Source organism: Hemiscyllium ocellatum, chromosome 7 (assembly GCF_020745735.1).
Source record: "Hemiscyllium ocellatum isolate sHemOce1 chromosome 7, sHemOce1.pat.X.cur, whole genome shotgun sequence".
NCBI classification, from domain to species: domain Eukaryota; kingdom Metazoa; phylum Chordata; class Chondrichthyes; order Orectolobiformes; family Hemiscylliidae; genus Hemiscyllium; species Hemiscyllium ocellatum.
In genome coordinates, this window is record NC_083407.1 from 26,641,046 (window position 1) to 26,664,873 (window position 23,828).

The following is a 23,828-nucleotide window of genomic DNA, read 5'->3' on the forward strand; positions in this document are numbered from 1 at the left end:
AGAACCAGTCACAGGGGTGCTGACAGACAAAAGGCTTTTATCATCAATAACTGTGTATTCAGCAATCAACTTCCTGATGCCACCATTCACATCTGCACACAATCCTTAAGTTTCAATTCATCTGCAGTCACTCCAACTCCAACTTGTTCAAAATGCTGTTTTTATAATGCTTGCTCTAAGTGTCAGGTTACTTGCTTTTCAATGCAACAATCCTTTAAAACTGACTTTAAACAGTTCTTTATCATTTAAGTCCACAATGTAAAAATGATGAAAATAAGACAGGGTCTTTACATAATAAAATATGTTTTATGATTATAAATTACAAATAATACAATTATTAACAATTATAAAAATAATGAAAAGTTACAATGCAGTTTTACAAGTATCATATTATGACTGACAATTCAGTTCTAACAATCTAAATATTCACTGAAGCAAGCTAAACAGATTAGCCTGTATTTCGAAGTTTAGCTGAATGAGAGGTGGTCTTATTCAAACATACACAATTCTTACAGGACAGGTGTTGCCCAAACTGGTGGGTCAAAAACACAGGGTCACAGTCTCTGAATAAGAGCATTTAGGGTGTGACTAAATGAATTTCATTACTCAGAGGGTGGTGAACGCATGGAATTCTCTGTCCAAAGGCCTTCAGAGAATCAGTCATTGAGAATGGCCCAAGACTGACAGTGATAGATTTTTATATATTGTAAATATCAAGGGATATGTTGAGAATGCGGGAAAACAGTGTTAAAATAGACAATCATCCATGATCTCAATGAATGGCAGACTGGACTCAAAGAGCTGAACAGTCCACCCCTGTATTTATTGCTTATATTCTCACAGCTGTCAACAATATGACAGCTACAAGAGTTACTTTTTCTTTTACAAGCAAATAGGTATCATTTTTAAAAAATTAGCACCATTCAAAATAGTGAATATCACCCAAACTTTAGGCTGCTGCAACCAAATTAACACCCTATGTTTTTTTTTGATTCGTCAAGATACAAATCTGACTGTCGACTTTACCTATTTCAGTCATAACATAAATGTTGTTAGTGACAAATGGCACTCTTGGTAAACCTACTTTTAGAACTATAAGCCCAAAGAGTACTGATGAGGCTCCATCATTTCTGATCAAACAGAAAGCAAATACAATTAAAGGCAGAGCATAATAAGTTGTGGCACAGGAATTGAACATAGATTCCCAATGTGTACTCATTTCACTGTATTTCACTCAATTGTTTGCTAAGAAAAGGATTGACATAGGTCAGAAGGAACACAATCAGAAAAACTAGCACCAGAACAGGTTGCATGACAGCCAATTCATTTGATGGTCTTTTGGTTGTTGCTGTGCCCAATACACTGCTGATGGCTTGGGAGAGAAACCATGCTAACAGTTTCACCACAATCAAAATGTAATCAGCTACCGAACAGGTATGCAATATTCGAATAAACATGCATGCTCATTTACAAATCTGTATGCAATTTGCTACTTAGGAGCATGATGAAACTTTCCAAACGTCTTCCTCTTTTTGTCTTTCAGTACTTGTGCTATATAAGCATCTTGCTGCTTCTGTATCTCAAAGTCAGTAACCTTTTGCCTGCATAGAGCACAAATTTAGTTTTTAAAAATATTAGGTATATTTTGATTGTAACACATCAAAGCCCTCCTTGAGGTAAGTTTACAGACTTACCTCAAAGTATCTTTCTGCTTTTCAAGAAGCTGATTAAGATTTTTAATCTGATCCTCTTTGATATTTAAAATGCCATCTTGTTTCTCCATCTGATTCTCAATCTCTGCCAAGAAACCAATTAGTTTTGAGAAATAATTAGCTTCTATCTAAATCTATTTTTTGAGATCTGCTGAAGTATTATTTTAGAAAATCAACCAGGCACATTCCAGGAAGTATAAAACCTTTCCTTTCCAGAAGCTGTATGTTGTAAACATTAGACAATGTAATTATGTATTTTTGCCTTTGTATCAATTTTGCATTTGTAATTTTTGGCAAATGTTCATTCCTGGGTAAGTACCATTCTTGAGACCTACACTCTTTACAATAGATGTCTACACACAGATTGCCTGAAAAGGGACAACAGGTTAAATAGGGCTGCAAAACACAAGTTTTAGAAATTATATATTACACAAATTAAAATCAGATTTTGAGAACTTCTGAATTAGTGCTGAGGAACAGCAAGACAATCGTCCCATGACCAATAGCCAAAGCATTGATGAACGGTTCTCAGAGATGGAATTGCAACATATGTTTCTTATCTTACTTTGTGTTATAATACCCATGCAATGAGTAGAAGTGCAGACCATTGTAATGACGGGGATCAGGAATTTCGGCTACATATGAAGCAGAACAAGGAAAGTGACCTTTTGTTTCACTGCTACACAGACACACATATATACAGAGGGACAGAGAGTAAGCCCAAGTGTAGGCTGAGGTGGGAAGGGACAGGAAAATTATTAATGTTAACAAATTCATTTTGTTTAAAACTTTATGGGTTTTCAGGAAATAAATCATATACTCAAAGGTAACTATGGTTGATTCATCTTTAACAAGTCAAAAATTGCATCAGATCAGAGGAGTGCTTATAAAAGCATCAGAAATTGTGGTAAACCTGAGAACTGGAAGTAATTTAGGACTGAACAAAGAACAAACAAGAAACTGAGAAGAAAAGGAAAATACGAATGTAAGCTGGCAAGCAACATAAATCCATACTATAAAAACATCCAGCAATATGAGAAAGAAAATGATTAGCAAGGATAAACATGGGCCCATTTCTGGGGGCAAAAGGAGTATTTATAGTGAAGAAGGAGGAAAAAGTGGTGGAACTAAACTTTTGCTTTGCGTTCATCTTCACGGAGGAAAGATGTGGAGGTGCCGGTGTTGGACTGGGTTGGACAAGATCAGAAGTTACATGACACCAGGTTATAGGCCAACAGGTTTAGGTGGAATCACAAGATTTCAGAGCATTGCTTTTTCATCACTTGAAATCAGGTTCCTGCTGACTGATGGATAGCAAATCTAATCTCATTACGTAAGAAAAGTGAATGTGGATAACTACAAATCTGTTAGTTTAACATCAATGATCAGGAGACTGTTAGAATCTAATATAAAGGATGCAATAAATAAACACTTAGAAAAGAATTACAAAATTGAACAAAAACAACATGGATTTTGTTATGATCCCAGCTAATAGCATTATTCATCTAATCTCAGAATGGAACTTGGCTTGATTAGTTCGTTAACATGATGGTTAGTAACTGAAACATTCACAAAGCTACACACTAACAACAGAACAAAAGTTTATCACACAAAAGAAAGAACAAACCAAGCTATCTAATTATTTCAGTACAAAATATCTCAAACCATACAGCAAATAAAATTTGAAAGCATCTCCCCACTATCCATTATAAATGCCCAGTCCAGAGAAATTGCACAATTATTTGAATTCCTTAAGTTTCTTATAGTTTTTATTTTGCCACGAACTATAGAGACAATTCAAGAGTCCTTTCCAAGTTTGCCAACATTAACTTTTCAAAATCTAAAATTCTAAAATTTCTCAGTTCTAATAACTCTCAGTTTTCTAATCAAACTCTCCTGGTTTGGAGTCTTGAGCACTTTGGCAGAGGTGACTGGTTCCCAGAAATTCTAGAATAGAAACTAAACTTGTTTCTAGACTGAATTTTGAAGTAAATTAAAAACTTAATCCTAGATTCTTCTTAACTAAAAATAAAGCTAATAGCCTTAAATATTTAAGGCCGTTAAACATGTGTTACTAACATCTTTCCATTAACACCGCAAGCGTCTACACACACCTTTTTGATAAATGCTGAATTTAGGCCACTGTTCCTCACCTTGCTTCCTAAAAAACAATCATTTTACAGAAATAACCAATACTACTTAGGTAGACAATGGGCTAATGGTAGTATTGCTGGACCATTAGTCCAGAGACCCAGGTAATGTTCTGGGGGCCTGGGTTTTAATCTTGCCATGGTAAAGATGGAATTTGAAGTCAATAGTAATCAGGATATAAGAGTTTAACAACGAACATGAAGCCTTTGCTAACTGCCAGGAAAATCCTATCTAGTTCACTAATGTCCTTTAGGGAAAGAAATCTGCCATCTTTACCTGGACTGGCCTACATGTCCTCCAACCCCACAGCAATGTGGTTGACTCTTAACTTCCCTCTGGACAATTAGGAATGGGCAATAAATGCTGGTCGAACCAGTGACACCCCATCCCATGAATTTTTTTTAAAAATTAAATCCTCCTATTTTTAAATCCAAATTCCAAAAACGTTGATAAATTATATACCTTTTATCACAATTGATAAAGAAAAATCATGCTTGACAAATTTATCGGAATTTTTGAGCATGTCATTTGTAACATAGTCAAAAGATATCCTGTTTATGTGTTGTATTCATATGCTCAGAAAGATTTTGATCATTTCCATGCAAAAATTTAGTAAATAAAATTATAGAGCACATGGAATTGTGGGGAAGATGCTAATGTGGGCTGAGAACTAGTTAATAGACAGAAACCAGAGCAGGAATAAACAGATTAATCTCTGGATGACAGGCTGTTTATATTAGGGTTCTACAGTCAGTGCGAGGTCCACAACTGTTCACAATCTAGATAAAGAATTTGTATCTAGGGATCACCTGTGCAAGTTTCCAAACAGATCAGGATGTTCTCACGTACAAATCATTTAAAAGGTGCAGCAAGAATTTAGAATAACATAGGATGTTGGCATTCATTTCAAGGGGATTTGAGGACACAAGCTATCTTGCTGCAGTTGTACAGAGCCTTGGTGAGACCTCACTTGCAATCATTTGTACTATTCCCTTATCAAAGATGAGACACACTTGCCATAGAAGTAGTACAGTGGAGGTTCAGGAAATTGATTCCTCAGATCATAGGATTGTTTATGTGGAGACTGGGGAAACTGAGTCTACATTCTCTAAAGTTTTGAAGACTGAGGCGGATAGCACTGAAAACTAGAAGACTCTCAAAGGGGTCTCTGCATCAGGTGGGAGGACAGATGAACTAACTACAACATCCTTGATGCAGCCAATAGCATCACCATTGAGGCCATGATCAACTCTTCTGTGCCTGCCATTTGCTTAAAATGCCTAGTTCTAACTGCCAACATAAATCATTTTGGCCCAGTTCCAGAAAGACACTCAAATGGAGGAGGACAAAGGAAGTGTTTCAAAATTCCCTGAAGACATCCTTCATGAAATGCAACATAAATATGAACTCGTGGGAGACCCTCATTCAGAGGAAACAGACATGGAGGAAACTCATGTATGAAGGGACACAATTCTTTTAGAACACCCATCGATAGGAGGTGACATGGCAAAGAAAGGAGCCAGAGAATGGAATGGTAGCAATCTCAAGGCCAAGGACCAATTCTATCTTCCAAAAATACCTGCCAGATGTGCAATCAGAGATGCAGTTCAAGGATTAGGCTCATCAGCAACACAAGGGCCCACACAACCCATGACCAGTGACACAGAATTTTCTAGGTCGACAAACATTCTCATTAGTGAGTAATGCAATGACAACAGATGGGATGTTCAACCTGGCTGGTGACTCAAAAACCAAGTATCACATCTCAGGATAAGGTTTAGGCCAATTTAAACTTCTGTAAGGAGGAATTTTTCACTCAACACATGGTGAAACTTTGGAATTTTCTATCCTAAAGGCTGTGGAAGTGCAACCATTGAGCTGATTAAGACCATAAGACATAAGAGTGGAAGTAAGGCCATTCGGCCCATCGAGTCCACTCCACCATTCAATCATGGCTGATGGGCATTTCAACTCCACTTACCAGCGTTCTCCCATAACCCTTAATTCCTCAACAAGAATCTATCAATCTCGGCCTTGAAGACATTTAGCGTCCTGGCCTCCACTGTACTCCGCGGCAATGAATTCCACAGGCCAACCACCCTCTGGCTGAACAAATGTCTCCGCATTTCTGTTTTGAATTGACCCCCTCTAATTCTAAGGCTGTGTCCACGGGTCCTAGTCTCCTCGCCTAATGGAAACAATTTCCTAGCGTCCACCCTTTCCAAGCCATGTAGTATCTTGTACGTCTCTATTAAGTCTCAGCTTAATCTTCTAAACTCCAATGAATATAATCCCAGGATCCTCAGCCATTCCTCATATGTTAGACCTGCCATTCCAGGGATCATCCGTGTGAATCTCCGCTGGACACGTTCCAGTGCCAGTATGTCCTTTCTGAGGCGTGGGGACCAAAACTGGACACAGTACTCCAAATGGGGCTAACCAGAGCTTTATAAAGTCTCAGTGGCACATCTCTGCTTTTATATTCCAACCCTCTTGAGATAAGTGACAACATTGCATTCGCTTTCTTAATCACAGACTCAACCTGCATGTTTGCCTTTAGAGAATCCTCGACTAGCACTCCCAGATCCCTTTGTACTTTGGCTTTAATAATTTTCTCACCATTTAGAAAGTAGTCTATGCTTTTATTCTTTTTGCCAAAGTGCAAAACCTCGCACTTGCTCACGTTAAATTCCATCAGCCATTTCCTGGACCACTCTCCCAACCTGTCTAGATCCGTCTGTAGCCTCCCCACTTCCTCAATACTACCTGCCTGTCCACCTAACTTTGTATCATCGGCAAACTTCGCTAGAATGCCCCCAGTCCCCTCATCCAAATCATTAATATATAATGCGAATAGCTGTGGCCCCTACACTGAACCCTGCGGGACACCGCTAGTCACCGGCTGCCATTCTGCAAAAGAACCTTTTATCCCAACTCTCTGCCTTCTGTTAGACAGCCAATCCTCAATCCATCCCAGCAACTCACCTCGAACACCATGGGCCCTCACCTTGCTCAGCAGCCTCCCGTGTGGCACCTTATCAAAGGCCTTTTGAAAGTCTAGATAGACCACATCCACTGGGTTTCCCTGGTCCAACCTACTTGTCACCTCTTCAAAGAATTCCAACAGGTTTGTCAGGCATGACCTCCCCTTACTAAATCCATGTTGACTTGTTCTAATCAGACTTTGCTCTTCCAAGAATTTAGAAACCTCATCCTTAATGATGGATTCTAGAATTTTACCAACAACCGAGGTTAAGCTAATTGGCCTATAATTTTCCATCTTTTGTCTTGATCCTTTCTTGAACAAGGGGTTACAACAGCCATCTTCCATTCATCCGGGACCTTTCCTGATTCCAGTGACTCTTGAAAGATCTCAACCAATGCCTCCGCTATTTCCTCAGCCACCTCTCTCAGAACTCTAGGGTGTATCCCATCGGGGCCAGGAGATTTATCAATTTTAAGACTTTTTAACTTTTCTAACACTATCTCTTTTGTAATGGCAACCATACTCAACTCAGCCCCGTGACTCCCTTTAATTGTTGGGATATTACTCATGTCTTCCACTGTGAAAACCGACGCAAAGTACTTGTTAAGTTCTCCTACTATTTCCTTATCTCCCATCACTAGGCTTCCTGCATCAGTTTGAAGTGGCCCAATGTCTACTTTTGCCTGTCGTTTGTTTCTTATGTACTGAAAGAAACTTTTACTATGATTTCTAATATTACTGGCTAGACTACCTTCATATTTGATCCTCTCATTTCTTATTACACTCTTTGTTATCCTCTGTTTGTTTTTGTATCCTTCCCAATCTTCTGATTTCCCACTGTTCTTAGCCACTTTATAGGATCTCTCTTTTTCTTTAATACATTTCCACACTTCCTTTGTCAGCCATGGTTGTCTAATCCCTCCCCGGATAATCTTTCTTTTCTTGGGGATGAACCTCTGTACAGTGTCCTCAATTATACCCACAAACCCCTGCCATTTTTGCTCTACTGTCTTCTCGGTTAGCCTCTGCTTCCAGTCTATTTTTGTCAGTTCCTCTCTCATGCCCTCATAATTACCTTTATTTAACTATAACATCATTACATCCGATTTTGCCTTCTCTCTTTCAAACTCTAGACTGAACTCTACCATATTATGATCACTACTTCCTAAGGGTTCCCTTACTTTAAGCTCTTTTATAGAGTCTGGTTCATTGCAAAGCACTAGGTCCAGAATAGCCTGCTCCCTTGTGGGCTCCATGACAAGCTGTTCCAAAAAGCCATCCTGTAAGCATTCCATGAATTTTCTTTCTTTGGATCCACTAGCAACATTATTTACCCAGTCCACCTACATATTGAAGTCTCCCATGATCAATGTGACCTTGCCTTTCTGACATGCTTTCTGTATTTCCTGGTACATGTTGCGTCCCTGGTCCTGACCACTGTTAGGAGGTCTGTACACAACTCCAAATATGGTTTTTTTTGCCTTTGTGGTTCCTCAATTCCACCCACACAGACTCCACATCATCTGACGCTATGTCATTCAATACCATTGATTTAATTTTGTTCTTAACTAACAAGGCAACCCCACCCCCTCTGCCCACCTCTCTGTCTTTTCGATAAGTTGAAAAACCATGGAGGTTAAACTGCCAGTCCTGACCCCCCGTGTAACCAAGTCTCTGTGATGCCTACCACATCATAATCATTCACTATTATCTGTGCCATTAGTTCATCGGCTTTGTTATGAATGCTACGAGCATTCAGGTAAAGTGCCTTAATGCTAACTTTCTTATCATTAGAGATGTTGGAAGTCATATGATGTCCTAAGTTATCCTTGCTTTTTTCTGCATTCTCAGTCTGCCTCAATTTTTAATCCGCCTGGACACATGCTATCTTGCTGCTTATCTTTCCATTTAACACTATACTCCCTGTCGCTTTCACTTTCCCTTCCCCCCAACTCAAAAGTTTGAAGTCCTACTGACCACCCTATTTATCCTCTTCGCTAGAACATTGGTACCTGATCGGTTCAGGTGGAGACCGTCCCAACGATACAGATCCCCCCGTTCCAAAACTAATGCCAATGCCCCATGAAGTGGAATCCCTCTTTCCCACAGCAATCCCTTAGCCACGTATTTACTTGCCTAATTTTCTTGTCCCTATGCCAATTGGCACATGGCTCGGGCAGTAATCCGGAGATTATGACCCTTGAGGACCTGTGCTTCAATTTCCTGCCTAGTGCTTCGTAATCCCCAAACAGGTCCTCCACCCTAGTCTTGCCTATGTTGTTAGTACCAACGTGGACCACAACAACTGGATCCTCCCCCTCCCGCTCCAATATCCTTTCAAGCCGGTCAGAGATGTCCCGCACCCTGGCACCGGGCAGGCAACACACCATGCGAGACTCCCGATCCGGCTTGCAAAGGATACTATCTGTCCCCCTAATTATAGAATCCCCTATCACCACTACTTGTCTATTAGCTCCCCCCTCTTGAATGGCCTTCTGCACCATGGTGCCTTGGTCAGTTGGCTCAAAGATTCAAGATGGAAATCAAAAGGTCTCTGGATGCTAATGACATTAAGGGATATGGAGGTTAACACGGAACATTGGCATTGATGACATGATCAGCTATGATCTAGAAAGAAAGAGTAGATTAATTGGGCTAAATGGTCAATTACTATTCCTATGTTCCTTGTTACAAATTCCACGTAAAATATGCACACATACTTAGAATATTTAGAACAGCACTATCACTTACCATTGCATTTGCTTTTTAACATGTCATTTTTTGTTGACTCTTTCAACGCTTTATTTTTAATGCTTTCCAATCTTTGCAAAGAATAAAAACAGACATTATGTTTAAATAAAAATAATCAATATCACAGTTTAAGTTAACTGTAAACAAAGATTTTAACATCATCTTTCCAATAAATGGCCATAAAAACTAAGGAGAACTCTATGGTGGATTTGGGATGATGTATGTTCCTATAATCCTCAAGAATTAGAGACAAACACTCATTTTTAACAAAACTCACCTTTGTTAACTCTGGAATCAGGTCACATAGTGCTTTACATGCATCTATTGTCCTGACAGCACACAGATATCTTACCTGCAAATCCAGCTATCAAACCTTGGTATGAGACTTAAAACAGAATGCAAGGATGGTCCTATAGCTAACTGTAGGTCTTCAACAAGATCCAGTTACAATATCCATTCATATTCTAGATAAAGAGTTTTGGTGATATTGATAGACCAATACAATCATAAAATCATACAGAAGGGATCCTTTAGCCTACCAAGACTTGATGATCAAATATATACAATTACCCAAACTAGTCTCATTTTCCCACATTAGACTCATTACTTCAATGATATTTCAAGCACTCATCCAAGTACTTTTCAAAGGTTGCGAACTGCAACCCCACCTCCACCATCTGGGTGAATAAGGTTTTTCTCCATTCCCCTCTAAAGTTCTTACCTTTTACTTTGACATTATGCCCCTTTGTTGTTGATGCATTCTAACCAAGATGATGGGAAGAACTCCTTCACTTTTATTCAAATTAATGCCATGTAATTTTTTTCTTTATTCGTGGGATGTGCATGCCACTGGCTAGGTCAGCATTTGCTACCCATCCCTATTTGAACGGCAGAAGGCTGTGATAAGTGCTTTTTTGAAAGTTTTTCCTGTTAAAGTCTCTAGAATGAGACTTGAACTCACAGTCATTGACTCAGAGGTAAATTTTCTCCTGTCTACCTTAGTTTAAGAACTGAATGAAAATCATTTCTTAAGTAACTTAAAATATATTTTGCATGTCTGTGAAAGGCCATTGGAGGGATTATTTTTCACTCGAACACCTGTTTTGAAGATGTATCAATTGGGAGAAAAGGATGAAAATCAGCCAGGAATGAATATAGGAGGTTTGATGCCAACTCTGTCATATTTAGTCGGGTGTGTTCAAATAAAAAGGGTGCAGTATCGCACTTTGAATCAGTTAGAGAGTCATAATGGTCCAGAGATTTAGTTAATAATAACATTGATGCCTTCTCTAGCAATTAAGCATGTTACAATTGCTGCAGCAGCGCTTTCCACCACTTATCACGTTAGGGCTAACTAGCACTGTCAGAACTTTGCTCCACCCAAGAACATTTCAATTCAGTAAAACCACTTGGGTAGCAGTTAGTAAAGATAGCTCCCCATATTAACTGCATCTTAGAAGGAATTATGACTAAGAAGGAAAACTTAACGTCGTCTTTAAATCCTTTGGAATTTTACCTCGCATAGTACTTAACATAATCATTATGTAAAGACGACAAATATTTCTCCTAACAATTTTCATTAACCCTACTTCACAAATGACACACTATGGTAGCTTAATACATTCCCCACAGTCCTTCTGCTCCCTCAACTGTTTTTGCAATTCCATCCACAACATTTTAAATTATATTTTAATTGTAGTTTACTTTATTCTTTCTTAGTCTAATCCTGAGTTTTTGCAGACAAAGCATTTATGTAGGCAACAATCTCAATAATCCAATTTATAGCATTGTATGACAAGCAAAATTTCAATAGAGCGAGCTGCGCTGTGGAGGCTGCATTATAGTTTTCAAAATTAAAACTAAGAATGCTAGCAGCAGACAAAAATAACATTGTGCAAAAGACCTGAGCATGAAGGTCACACTTAAAACTGGTTGCACCATATCTTCAGGTCTATCATAGCAGTTGCGTACTTAAGCTAAAACAGGATTGAAATACATAAGGGTTTATTAAGGCTCTACTTACAGTATGAACATGAAGCCATTTTTATAATCAGTTTTAAACTTTTCAAAGCAGTAAAATTGGTCAAAAAATTGTCACAACATATCAAGGTAGCATAAAAGTTTAAAGAACAAATCTTCATTTATGTAATTCCTTCCAGTTCCTCAGGATATTCCCAAGGAGTTTAGAGCTAATTAATTACTTCATGAAATATAGTCACTGAGATTATGTAGCTAAATGAAGCAAAACTTACGCATTTTCAAAGGCCTTCTTTTCCCGATCTAGCTGTTTCATTAAAATCTCTATTTCACCAAGAGCAAACTGCAGTTTTTCAGATTCCTTGGAAAGTAATGCTTTAGTTTTAGCATGTTCAAGTTTTTCATCCTATAAAGAAGCATGACAGAGTTAACAGAATTACTCAGTTGCAACAGTCTCAAATCTGAATAGAACAACTTCAGCACTTTGAAATATAATGCAGATAGTTCAATCGCAGGTAGGCCTCTACCATAGGAGGAAACATGCAAACTTTCCTCAGGTTGAATGAAGGTGACAGTTAGTTTGTCTGAATAATTACAGCAGGGACACTGCAAGAATATCAATTTTATGCAACAGGACACCGTTAAGATAGCAGACTGGGCAGATAACTGGCAGATGGAATTTTATAAAGACAAGTGTGAGTAGATGTACTTTCACAAAAAGAATAGGGAGATCTCTTGATAGGAAATAGAATGGCAAAATTGCAAAGAGTGAGCAAGGGTAGAGGCATCTGGGGTTCATATTCATAGATGAGTACAAACTTAGAATAATTAGCAAAGCATATGAGAATTTGGGGAGAAAGTGAGGACTGCAGATGCTGGAGATCAGAGCTGAAAATGTGTTGCTGGAAAAGCGCAGCAGGTCAGGCAGCATCCAAGGAGCAGGCGAATCAACATTTCAGGTATGAGTGCTTCTTCAGGAAGGCTCATGCCCGAAACGTCGATTCTCCTGCTCCTTGGATGCTGCCTGACCTGCTGCGCTTTTCCAGCAACACATTTTCAGCATATGAGACTTTGGGCCTGACAAAGATAGAATGCAAAAGCAGGAAAATAATTTTGTTTTATTTATATTTATGAAGCTCTGATTAGGGTATAACAAAAGTATTTTGTCCATCTGGGCACCACACTTTAAGAAGATATGAAGGACCCACTGAAAGGATGCACTGAATTTATCATAATAGTTCCTTGGTTGAAGGATCTTAGCTACCAGGTTAAATGGGAGAATTGGTAACGTTCTCAAAAGTCTTACAATTATGAGGTTTATAAGATAGTTTCAGGACTGCCTTTAACTTAGGATAAAATGATGTAAGTCAGATGACCTGTACTGAAGATTACTTGACAGGAAGCCTGAAGCTGTTAAAAGATTAAAGGAAGACTTGATTGTTCTAGGAAGGTGATGAAAGACATTCATACTGTCAAAGGTAGCTGTAATACTGGTGGGCAGACTGGTAACCTCCAAGTCTCAAGGAAGTATTAAGAGTATCAGGCTGTAAAAGGGTATCTGTTGCAGGATAGGTTAGAGTTAAAGTTTAAAGAATAGCTAGTCAGCATTTCTACTTGAATATGATATTCAAGGAATTCACAATACTATAGAGAAAGATGAAGAGGAAATTGCGTTAGGCATTCCTAAAATGTCACGTAGAGAGTCTGCTAGGATCTGGGAATAGATTGGATACTGATTGGCCACTGTGGTTTATCTCACAGGAATCTGGGTGGGAGCTTGTACCCAAATTAGAAAGGACAAATTGGTGAAGATTTAAAACAAGCCTGGAAGATTTGCCTAAATATAGTGAATTAAAAGATGTTTTTTAAAAAATCAGAGTCTGATGGATTCTGTACAAAGGTGTTATAAATATATGCAGTATTGTAGAAAATGATTAAATACTGAAAATTGAAAATAAACAGATATCTTTTGTTAACAATTACCTCTATAAGCTTCAAAGTTCTCACCTCCAACTCCTTCACCACAGCTTCAAACTCCTCTCTGTATGCTGTCTTCTCTTCTTGCTGTTTTACCTAAATGTGGAATGCATCATATTGTGTTAAACAGTTTTGTTTCAAATATGTAAAGAATTCTTGACCCTATCATTGGGCTGCTAAGTTGATGTCTAGAAATTGAACTACAATACAGAGAATTCATTAACAATAAATATGACTGTACGGTAACAAGAAAAATTTGACATTATACTTTTTCCAAGAGTTTGACTCAGAATTTAGAGTAGTTGAATGCTGTTAAAACTGCAACCTAACTAAACAAAACAGTAATAAAGCATCACATTGCAGCAGATTATCAACTGTAGTCAAATAAGATAAGCTGGCAAAATATTTAACAATAAGTTGTTAAATATTACAGATCAAAATTAATGCTTTATCCAAGCTTCTGTTATTGCTCTGTCTCTCTGTGACAGAGATATTGTAAGATACACCAAAGGTGTGGTGGTGACCTCAGAGTTCACTCAAGAGTCCAAATTACTGGAGCAATATCCACTTTTATATTCATGACACAGTCTGGAGCTATGGGTACCAACAATAAATGCGCCAATATTCTTTCCATCGCTTGGCTGACCTGGAATCTCTCCTGACTTTGCCATATCATTACTGTATGTTGGCAGAATTTGTAGGTTAACACTGAAACTGTTTGGCTGCATTATTAACACACCATCATTAGTCATAGTGTCCTGAAGTAGGACTTGAACTCAAATATTCATAGGATTTATAAGTATCTGAAAAGACACCGCTTGATTAGGGACAGCCAGCACAGATTTGTGAGGGGTAGGTCTTGCCTTACAAGTCTTATTGAATTCTCTGAGGAGGTGACCAAGCATGTGGATGAGAGTAGAGCAGTGGATGTATTGTACATGGATTTTAGTAAGGCATTTGAAAAGGTTTCCCATGGTAGGCTTATGCGGAAAGTCAGGAGGCACGGGATAGTGGAATGTTTGGCCAGTTGGATAGAGAACTGGCTAACCGGTCAAAGGCAGAGAGTGGTGGTAGATGGTAAATATTCAGTCTGGAGCCCAGTTACAAGTGAAGTTCCGCAGGGATCAATTCTGGGTCCTCTACTGTTTGTAATTTTTATTAATGATTTGGAAGAGGGAGTTGAAGGGTGGGTCAGTAAATTTGCAGACAATATGAAGATTGGTGGAGTTGTGGATAGTGAGGAGGGCTGTTCTCGGCTGCAAAGGGACTTAGATATGATGCAGAGCTGGGCTGAGGAATGGCAGATGGAGTTCAACCCTATCAAGTGTGAGGTTGTCCATTTTGGAAGGACAAATAAGAATGCAGAATACAGGGTTAACGGTAGGGTTCTTAGTAAGGTGGAGGAGCAGAGGGATCTTGGGATCTATGTTCATAGATCTTTGAAAGTTGCCACTCAGGTGGATAGAGCTTGTAAGAAGGTTTATGGTGTATTAGCGTTCATTAGCAGAGCGACTGAATTCAAGAGTCGTGAGGTGATGTTGCAGCTGTATTGGACCTTGGTAAGGCTACATTTGGAGTACTGTGTGCAGTTCTGGTCACCTCATTTTAGGAAAGATGTGGAAGTTTTGGAGAGGGTGCAGAGGAGAATTACCAGGATGTTGCCTGGAATGGAGAATAGGTCGTACGAGGATAGGTTGAGAGTGCTAGACCTTTTCTCATTGGAATGGCGAAGGATGAAGGGTGACTTGATAGAGGTTTATAAGATGATTGGGGAATAGATAGAGTAGACAGTCAGAGACTTTTTCCCCAGGTACAACAGAGTGTTACATGGGGACATAAATTTAAGGTGAAGGGTGGAAGGTATAAGGGGGATGTCAGGGATAGGTTCTTTACCCAGAGAGTGGTGGGGGCATGGAATGCGCTGACTATGAGAGTGGCAGAATCAGAATCATTGGTGACCTTTTAGACGGCAATTGGATAGGTACATGGATAGGTGCTTAAGCTAGGACAAATGTTCGGCACAACATCGTGGGTCAAAGGGCTATTCTGTGCTGTACTGTTCTACGTTCTATATTCTGGTTCAGAGGCAGGGTTGCAATCCACCGTGCCACAAGATGTTCTATCGAAAAGTACAAAAGTATTTGCTGTCATAACTATCTTGTTAGAAACACCATCCAACCAGTTAGATACATGAAAAAACTGCATACTTGAGACACAAAGAAATATATACACACATGGGATTATCAAGTGCAAGGATTGGAAAATATCAGATAATTTCCACAGTCAAAAAACAGTATGCACAAACAGAAAGATGCACATGTATAGAGGAAAACATGTCACTAACTTATTTAGTTCCATTTTCATGGCTTAAATTTAGCTGAGCTACAACTACATTATGTTTTCAGCCCAGGACTTTGTTTCCTCATACTCTAAATAAACATCTAACAAAAAGCAAGAAAATCACTACTATGACAAAGGCTCAGAGTGAGGTCAAGATTCAGCAGGTTTATTGCCAATCAAACCCATTCTATTAATCTTCCATGATAAACCTTTAATTTACATATTTCAAATATAAAATAACTTTTGTTTTGATATTATAATATACTCCCACCAGTGCTGGCAAACAGGGACAGTATAATTGCAGCATAAGTTTAAATAGGAAGATTCTGATTGAGAAAGGAGATTTACAACAGTTTAAAGGTATGGATAGAAAGTGTAACCTTAAAATAGTTGCACTGTAGATATGAATTTGCATATTGTTGGAATACATATATGGTGCTAATGTTTTTCATTTTGTGATCATAGGGACAAAATTGTAAAAATACTAAATTCAAAGGAGAAGATAATGTGTATTACATACGAAGACAGTACTAATATGTTGGCAAGTGGATTTTGATTGAACAATGATTTGGAGATACCGGTGTTGGACTGGGGCGTACAAAGTTAAAAATCACACAACACCAGGTTATAGTCCAACAGGTTTAAGAAGGAGCAGCACTCAGAAAGCTAGTGCTTCCAATTAAACCTGTTGGATTATAACCTGGTAAAAACAATGACTGCAGATGCTGGAAACCAGATTTTGGATTAGTGGTGCTGGAAGAGCACAGCAGTTCGGGCAGCATCCAAGGAGCAGCAAAATCGACGTTTCGGGCAAAAGCCGTTCATCAGGAATAAAGGCAGAGAGCCTGAAGTGTGGAGAGATAAGCTAGAGGAGAGTGGGGGTAGGGAGAAAATAGCATAGAGTACAATGGGTGAGTGGGGGAGGGGATGAAGGTGATAGGTCAGGGAGGAGAGAGTGGAGTGGATAGGTGGAAAAGGAGATAGGCAGGTAGGACAAGTCCGGACAAGTCATGGGGACAGTGCTGAGCTGGAAGTTTGAAACTAAGGTGAGGTGGTAGAATGGGGAAATGAGGAAACTGTTGAAGTCTACATTGATGCCCTGACTACGTTGAAGTGTTCCGAGGCGGAAGATGAGGCGTTCTTCCTCCAGGCGTCTGGTGGTGAGGGAGCGGTGGTGAAGAAGGCCCAGGACCTCCATGTCCTCGGCAGAGTGGGAAGGGGAGTTGAAATGTTGGGCCACGGGCCGGTGTGGTTGATTGATGCGAGTGTCCCGGAGATGTTCCCTAAAGCACTCTGCTAGGAGGCGCCCAGTCTCCCCAATGTAGAGGAGACCGCATCGGGAGCAATGGATACAATAAATGATATTGGTGGATGTGCAGGTAAAACTTTGATGGATGTGGAAGGCTCCTTTAGGGCCTTGGATAGAGGTGAGGGAGGAGGTGTGGGCGCAGGTTTTACAGTTCCTGCGGTGGCAGGGGTAAGTGCCAGGATGGGAGGGTGGGTTGTAGGGGGGGGGGCGTGGACCTGGCCAGGTAGTCACGGAGGGAACGGTCTTTGCGAAAGGCGGAAAGGGGTGGAGAGGGAAATATATCCCCGGTGGTGAGGTCTTTTTGGAGGTGGCGGAAATGTCGGTGGATGATTTGGTTTATGTGAAGGTTGGTAGGATGGAAGGTGAGCACCGGGGCGTTCTGTCCTTGTTACGGTTGGAAGAGTGGGGTCTGAGGGCGGAGGTGCGGGATGTGGACGAGATGCATTGGAGGGCATCTTTAACCAAGTGGGAAGGGAAGTTGCAGTCTCTAAAGGAGGCGGCCATCTGGCGTGTTCTGTGGTGGAACTGGTCCTCCTGGGAGCAGATACGGCAGAGGCGGAGGAATTGGGAATACGGGATGGCATTTTTGCAAGAGGTAGGGTGGGAAGAGGTGTACTCCAGGTAGCTGTGAGAGTCGGTGGGTTCGTAAAAAATGTCAGTGTCAAGTCGGTCGTCATTAATGGAGATGGAGAGGTCCAGGAAGGGGAGGGAGGTGTCAGAGATGGTCCAGGTAAATTTAAGGTCAGGGTGGAATGTGTTGATGAAGTTGACGAATTGCTCAACCTCCTCGTGGGAGCACGAGGTGGCGCCAATGCAGTCATCAATGTAGCAGAGGAAGAGGTGGGGAGTGGTGCCAGTGTAATTACGGAGATCAACTGTTCTACGTAGCCAACAAAGAGACGGGCATAGCTGGGGCCATACATGTGCCCATGGCTACCCTTTTGGTCTGAAGGAAGTGGGAGGATTCAAAGGAGAAATTGTTAAGGGTGAGGACCAATTCAGCCAAACGAATGAGTGTGTCGGTGGAAGGGTACTATTGGGGACATTGGGAGTGGAAGAAACATAGGACTTGGAGGCCCTGGTCATGGAGGATGGAGGTATAGAGGGACTGGATATCCATGGTGAAGATGAAGCATTGGGGGCCAGGGAAACGGAAGTCTTGGAGGCGGTGGAGGGCGTGGATGGTGTCTCGAACGTATGTGGGGAGTTCCTGGACTAGGGGGGATAGGACAGTGTCGAGGTAGGTAGAGATGAGTTCAGTGGGGCAGGAGCATGCTGAGACAATGGGTCGGCTAGGGTGGTCAGGCTTGTGGATCTTGGGAAGGACGTCGAACCGGGCAGTGCAGGGTTCCCGGACTATGAGGTTGGAAGCTGTGGGTGGGAGATCTCCTGAGGTAATGAGTTTCTGTATGGTCTGGGAGATGATGGGGTTTGGTGATGGGGGTGGGGTCATGGTCAAGGGGGCACTAGGAAGAGATGTCCTCAAGTTGGCGTTTGGCTTCAGTGGTGTAGAGGTCAGTGCGCCAGACTTCCACTGCGCCCCCTTTATCCGCTGGCTGGATGGTGAGGTTGGGATTGGAGCAGAGGGATTTGAGGGCTGTGCGTTGTGAGGGTGAGAGGTTAGAGTGGGGGAGAGGGGTAGATAGATTGAGGCGGTAAATGTCCCAGCGGCAGTTGGAATTGAAGAGGTCGAGGGCAGGTAATAGGCCAGCGCGGGGTGTCCAGGTGGATGCAGTGTGTTGGAGGTGGGCGAAAGGGTCCTCGGAAGGTGGGCGGGAATCCTGATTATGAAAGTAAGCTCGGAGGCGGAGGCGACGGAAGAATTGTTCGACGTCACGGCGTGTATTAAATTCATTGATGCGTGGACGGAGGGGGATGAAGGGGAGTCCTTTGCTGAGGACTGATCATTCATCCTCAGTGAGGGGGAGGTCTGGGGATGGTGAAAACTCGGCAGAACTGGGAGCTGGGATCTGGTGTGGGTGTGGAGCTGGGAGTGAGGGGCAGAACCTGTAACTGGAATGGGTGTGATGGTGGGGGGAATGGGGGTAGAGTCATGAGCAGGGGTAGTGTTCCTCTCGAGGTTCTGGGGGGTGGGGATAGTGACAGTGGGGTCTGTGGGAGGCGTGTCAGCAGAATGCAGACGAGTGGCACTGGTGGGGGCGGAAGTGGTAGTGACCACGCTAGTAGGGATGGCGGAAGTCACTGAGCGTGTGGCATCAGCGATGTGAGGGGCGGAAGTGATGTCACGTGTGATGCATGAGGAATTGTGAGGGGCGAAAGTGGTTGTGGGAGTGGCCATGATGGGGGCGGAAGTGACATCATCAATCAGCATGGGGTTGGCAGCTGCATCAGTCACACGTCTAATGGCGTCGGAGTAGTTTCCAAGGCCAGAGGAATCTTCTGGAATGTTTAAGGAGTGCTGGTTATGGAGGTGGATAGATAAAAGTTTGTTGTACTTACAGTTTTTGATGTTTGGAATTGAAATACTGTTTGTTGAGAGTTTGAATTCTCTTCTGGATACAGTACAGAGTGGGTCCTTTGCAATTCTGAGAGAGTATGACCCTCGGCTGAGGCAGGGCTGACTGTAGAGAGGTTAGGTGCCAGAGCATAACCTGGTATTGTGTGATTTTTAACCTGATTAACAATACCTTGTTCATTGGGAAAGCATCAAAGAATAGTTAACTCCAAACTTTGATTTAGTTGAAAAAGACTTGGTTTGGCCAACAGAGCCCTGTATGTGAATACATGTATATATAGGAAGGACCTATGGTGAATTTCTACAGTGCATCTTGCAGATAGTACACACTGCTGCTACTGAGCATTGGTGGTGAAAGGAATGCATGCTTGTGGACGTGGTGCCAATCAAGTGGGCTGCTTTGTCATGGATTGTGTCAAGTTTCTTGGCTGCTGTTGGAGCTACACTTATCCAGGCAAGTGGGGTGTGGTTTTATCACACTCTTGACTTCCACCTTGCAGATGATGGACAGGTTTTGAGGAGTGAAGAGGTGAGTTACTTCCCGCAGTATTCCTAGCCCCGACCTGATTTTGTAGTCACCATGTTTACGTGATGAATCCAGTAGAGCTTCTGGTTAATGGTAACCCCAGGTGGTTAGTGATCATGGAGGATTCACAGATGGTAACATCATGAATGGAAAGGGATTATGGTTAGATTGTTTCTTATTGGAGGTTGTCATTGCCTAGCATTTATGTGGCACGAGTGTTACTTCCACTTCTCAGCCTAAGCCTGGATACTGTCCAGATCTTGCTGCATTCGAACGTGGATTGCTGCAGTATGAGGAGCCATGATTGGCGTCGAACATGGCATAGTCATCAGCAAACATGCCCATTTCTGACCTTATGATTGAAGGAAAGTCATTGATGAAGCAGCTAAAGATGATTGGGCCTAGGACACTGGAATTGCTGCAAGATGTCCTGGAGCTGAGATCACTAAGCTCCAAGAACCACAACCATTTTTCTATGTACCAGATATGACTCCATTATACCCGCTGAATCCAGTTTTGCTCGGGCTCCTAGATGCCCCACACAGTCGAATGTAGCCATGATATCAAGGGCTGTCACTATCACCTCACTTTTGTTTTGTCCATGTTTGAACTAACACTGCAATAGGGGCAGGAGCTGAGTGGTCCTGACAGAACTCAAACTGGGTATCACTGGTTGTTGCTGAGCAGATGCTGCTTGATAGCACCATTGATGACACTTTGCAGATGACTGAGAGTAGACTGATGAGGCAATTGGCCAAGTTGAATTAGACCCGCCTTTTGTGCATTGGGCAATTTTCCACATTGTCAGGTAGATGCCAGTTTTTTTTTAATTGATTTGAGTTATTATTGTTACATGTACTTAGGTACAATGAGAAGTTTTGTTTTGCGTGTAGTAGAAGCAGATCATAGATTGGCTGAGGGAGTGTCAAGTTCTGGAGTACTTCTTCAGCACCATTGCAGGAATGTTGTCAGGTCACATAACCTTTGCAGTATCTAGTGCCTCCAACCGTTTTTGATATTATGTGTACTGAATCAAATTGGCTGAAATATGGTATCTGTAATAGTTGGGACCACTGGAGGAGGCGGAGATGGATCATACATTTGGTACTTCTGGCTGAAGATTGCTGCAAATGCTTCAAACTTATGTTTTGCACTGAACTGTTGAGCTTTTCCATTATTGAGGATGGGAATATTTGTGGAGCCTCCTCTTCCAGTGAGTTAATTGTTCACCACCATTCACGACTGGATGTGGCAGGACTGCAGAGCTTAGATCTGATTTGTTGATTGTGGGAATCACTCAGCTCTAACGTTTGCTGTTTATGCTGTTTGGTGTGCAGGTAGTCCTGTTTGGTAACATCACCAAGTTGACACCTCATTTTTAGGTATGCTCGATGCTCCTCTTGTCCTAGTTTCTCCTGCCAATCTTCCCAACATCCACTCTGTCAAGGCTGTTCAATATTCTGAAAGTTTCAATCAGATCCACCCTCATCCTTCTAAACTCCATTGAGTATAGACCCAGTTACATTCTCCCCGTGTCTGCATGGGTTTCCTCTGGGTGCTCCGGTTTCCTCCCACAATCCAAAGATGTGCAGCTTAGGTGAATTGACTATGCTAAATTGCCCGTGGTGCTAGGTGTAGGGGAATCGGTCTGGGTGGGTTGGTCTTTGGGGGGTCGGTATGGACTTGTTGGGCCAAAGGGCCTGTTTCCACACTGTAGGGAATCTAATCTAGAGTCCTCAAATATTCCCCATATGTTAAGCATTTCATTCCTGGATCATTCTTCTGAACCTCCTCTGGACCTGCTCCAGTATGGATACATCCTCCTTGAGGTATGGGGCCCAAAATTACACACAATACTCGAAATGTGATCTCACCAGAGCCTTGTAAAGCCTCAGAAGTACATCTCTGTTTTTATATTCCAGTCCCCTCGAGATGAATGACTACATCATATTTGCCTTCCTAACTACCGACTCAACCTCCAAGTTTCCCTTAAGAAAAACCTAGACTAGGCCTTCCAAGTCTCTTTGCACTTCAGATTTCTGAATTTTCTCTCCACTGCTAAAATAGTCCATGCCTCTATTCTTCTAACCAAAGTGCATGACCTCACACTTCCCACATTGCATTTCATCTACCACTACTTTGCCCATTTCCCTAACCAATCTAAATCTTTTTGCAGTAAAAAGTGAGGTCTGCAGATGCTGGAGATCAGAGCTGAAAATGTGTTGCTGGATAAAGCACAGCAGGTTAGGCAGCATCCAAGGAACAGGAAATTCGATGTTTCGGGCCAGAGCCCGATGAAGGGCTCTGGCCCGAAACATCGAATTTCCTAAATCTTTTTGCAGCCTCCTTGCTTCTTCAATAGTACATGCCCCTCTACTTATCTTTGTACTATCTGCAAACTTAGCAAGAATGCCCTCAGTTTCTTCATTCAGAGCATTAATGTATGAAGTGAAAAGTTGTGGTTCCAACACGTACCCTTGTGTAACACCAGTAGTCAAAGCCTTCCATGCTGAGAGGGGCCCTTTTATCCCCACTTTCCACTTTCTCTCAAAGCCAGGATTATATCCATGCTAGAATATGGCATATAACACCATGGTCTTTTATCCTACCCAGCAGCCTCCTGTGTGGCACCTCATCAAAGGTCTTCCAGAAGTCCAGATGGATAACATCCATTGCCTCTCTTGGTCTAACCTGCTCATTACCTTCTCAAAGAATTCTAACAGATTTGTCAGGCATGAGCTCCCTCGGTGAAATCATGTTGACTTTGCCTTATTTTACCATGCACTTGTAGGAGAAAGTGAGGACTGCAGATGCTGGAGATCAAAGCTGAAAATGTGTTGCTGGAAAAGTGCAACAGGCCAGGCAGCATCCAAGGAACAGAGAATCGACATTTCAGGCACGAGCCCTTCTTCGAGACTTACCAACTGGGGTCAGGCTAATCGACCTGTAATAATCTCTCTTTTTTTTTATGTGGAGGGGGCGAGGGGAAGTTACATTTAGTCATGGACAATAAACGCTGTCCTAGCTAGAGAGGCCTACGTCCAACCAGCGAGCTAAAAAAAGGAAATCAAGGTTTATACAGGAAAGCGAAGTTGAGGGTGATCAGAGTAAAAAAATGAGGTCTGCAAATGCTGGAGATCACAGCTGCAAATGTGTTGCTGGTCAAAGCACAGCAGGTTAGGCAGCATCTCAGGAATAGAGAATTCGACGTTTCGAGCATAAGCCCTTCATCAGGAATGAAGGGCTTATGCTCGAAACGTCGAATTCTCTATTCCTGAGATGCTGCCTAACCTGCTGTGCTTTGACCAGCAACACATTTGCAGTTGAGGGTGATCAGACCAACCACGATTTCATTAAACGACGGAGCAGATTGGATGGGCTGAATGGCCTATGTCTGCTCCTAGGCCTTATAGTTCGCCTAGCACCAGCTCTTCGGAATCACAAAGGTTTCAAGTCGCCTGTGACTTCCACAAACCGAACAGACGACCACTGCTCACCAGCTCCTCGAAGACACGTATCTTGCGTTGCTGCTCGATGATAACATCCCGCAGCTGCTGATAAACAACACAATACGTCTCCCCCTCCGCCATGTCTTCTGTAGGGGGGGGGTGGGAGGATAGACC

General features: G+C 41.8%; 1 protein-coding gene across 2 annotated transcripts; it reads right to left on the minus strand.

The window, feature by feature from the left end:
* Window positions 1–348: 348 nt before the first annotated feature.
* LOC132817043 (spermatogenesis-associated protein 24-like) lies at window positions 349–23,826 on the minus strand. 2 transcript variants are annotated; one of them, XM_060827091.1, is made up of 6 exons: window positions 23,703–23,826; window positions 13,561–13,650; window positions 11,853–11,983; window positions 9,601–9,671; window positions 1,695–1,797; window positions 349–1,601 (listed from the first exon to the last, which is right to left on the minus strand). In XM_060827091.1, exons 1-6 carry the CDS (start codon window positions 23,793–23,795, stop codon window positions 1,490–1,492), a joined length of 600 nt encoding a protein of 199 aa, XP_060683074.1. In that variant the 5' UTR covers window positions 23,796–23,826; the 3' UTR covers window positions 349–1,489. The 2 variants fall into 2 exon arrangements, with proteins under 2 accessions (XP_060683074.1, XP_060683076.1); XM_060827093.1 differs by having other exon boundaries at window positions 13,585–13,650; window positions 23,703–23,825.
* Window positions 23,827–23,828: the final 2 nt, after the last annotated feature.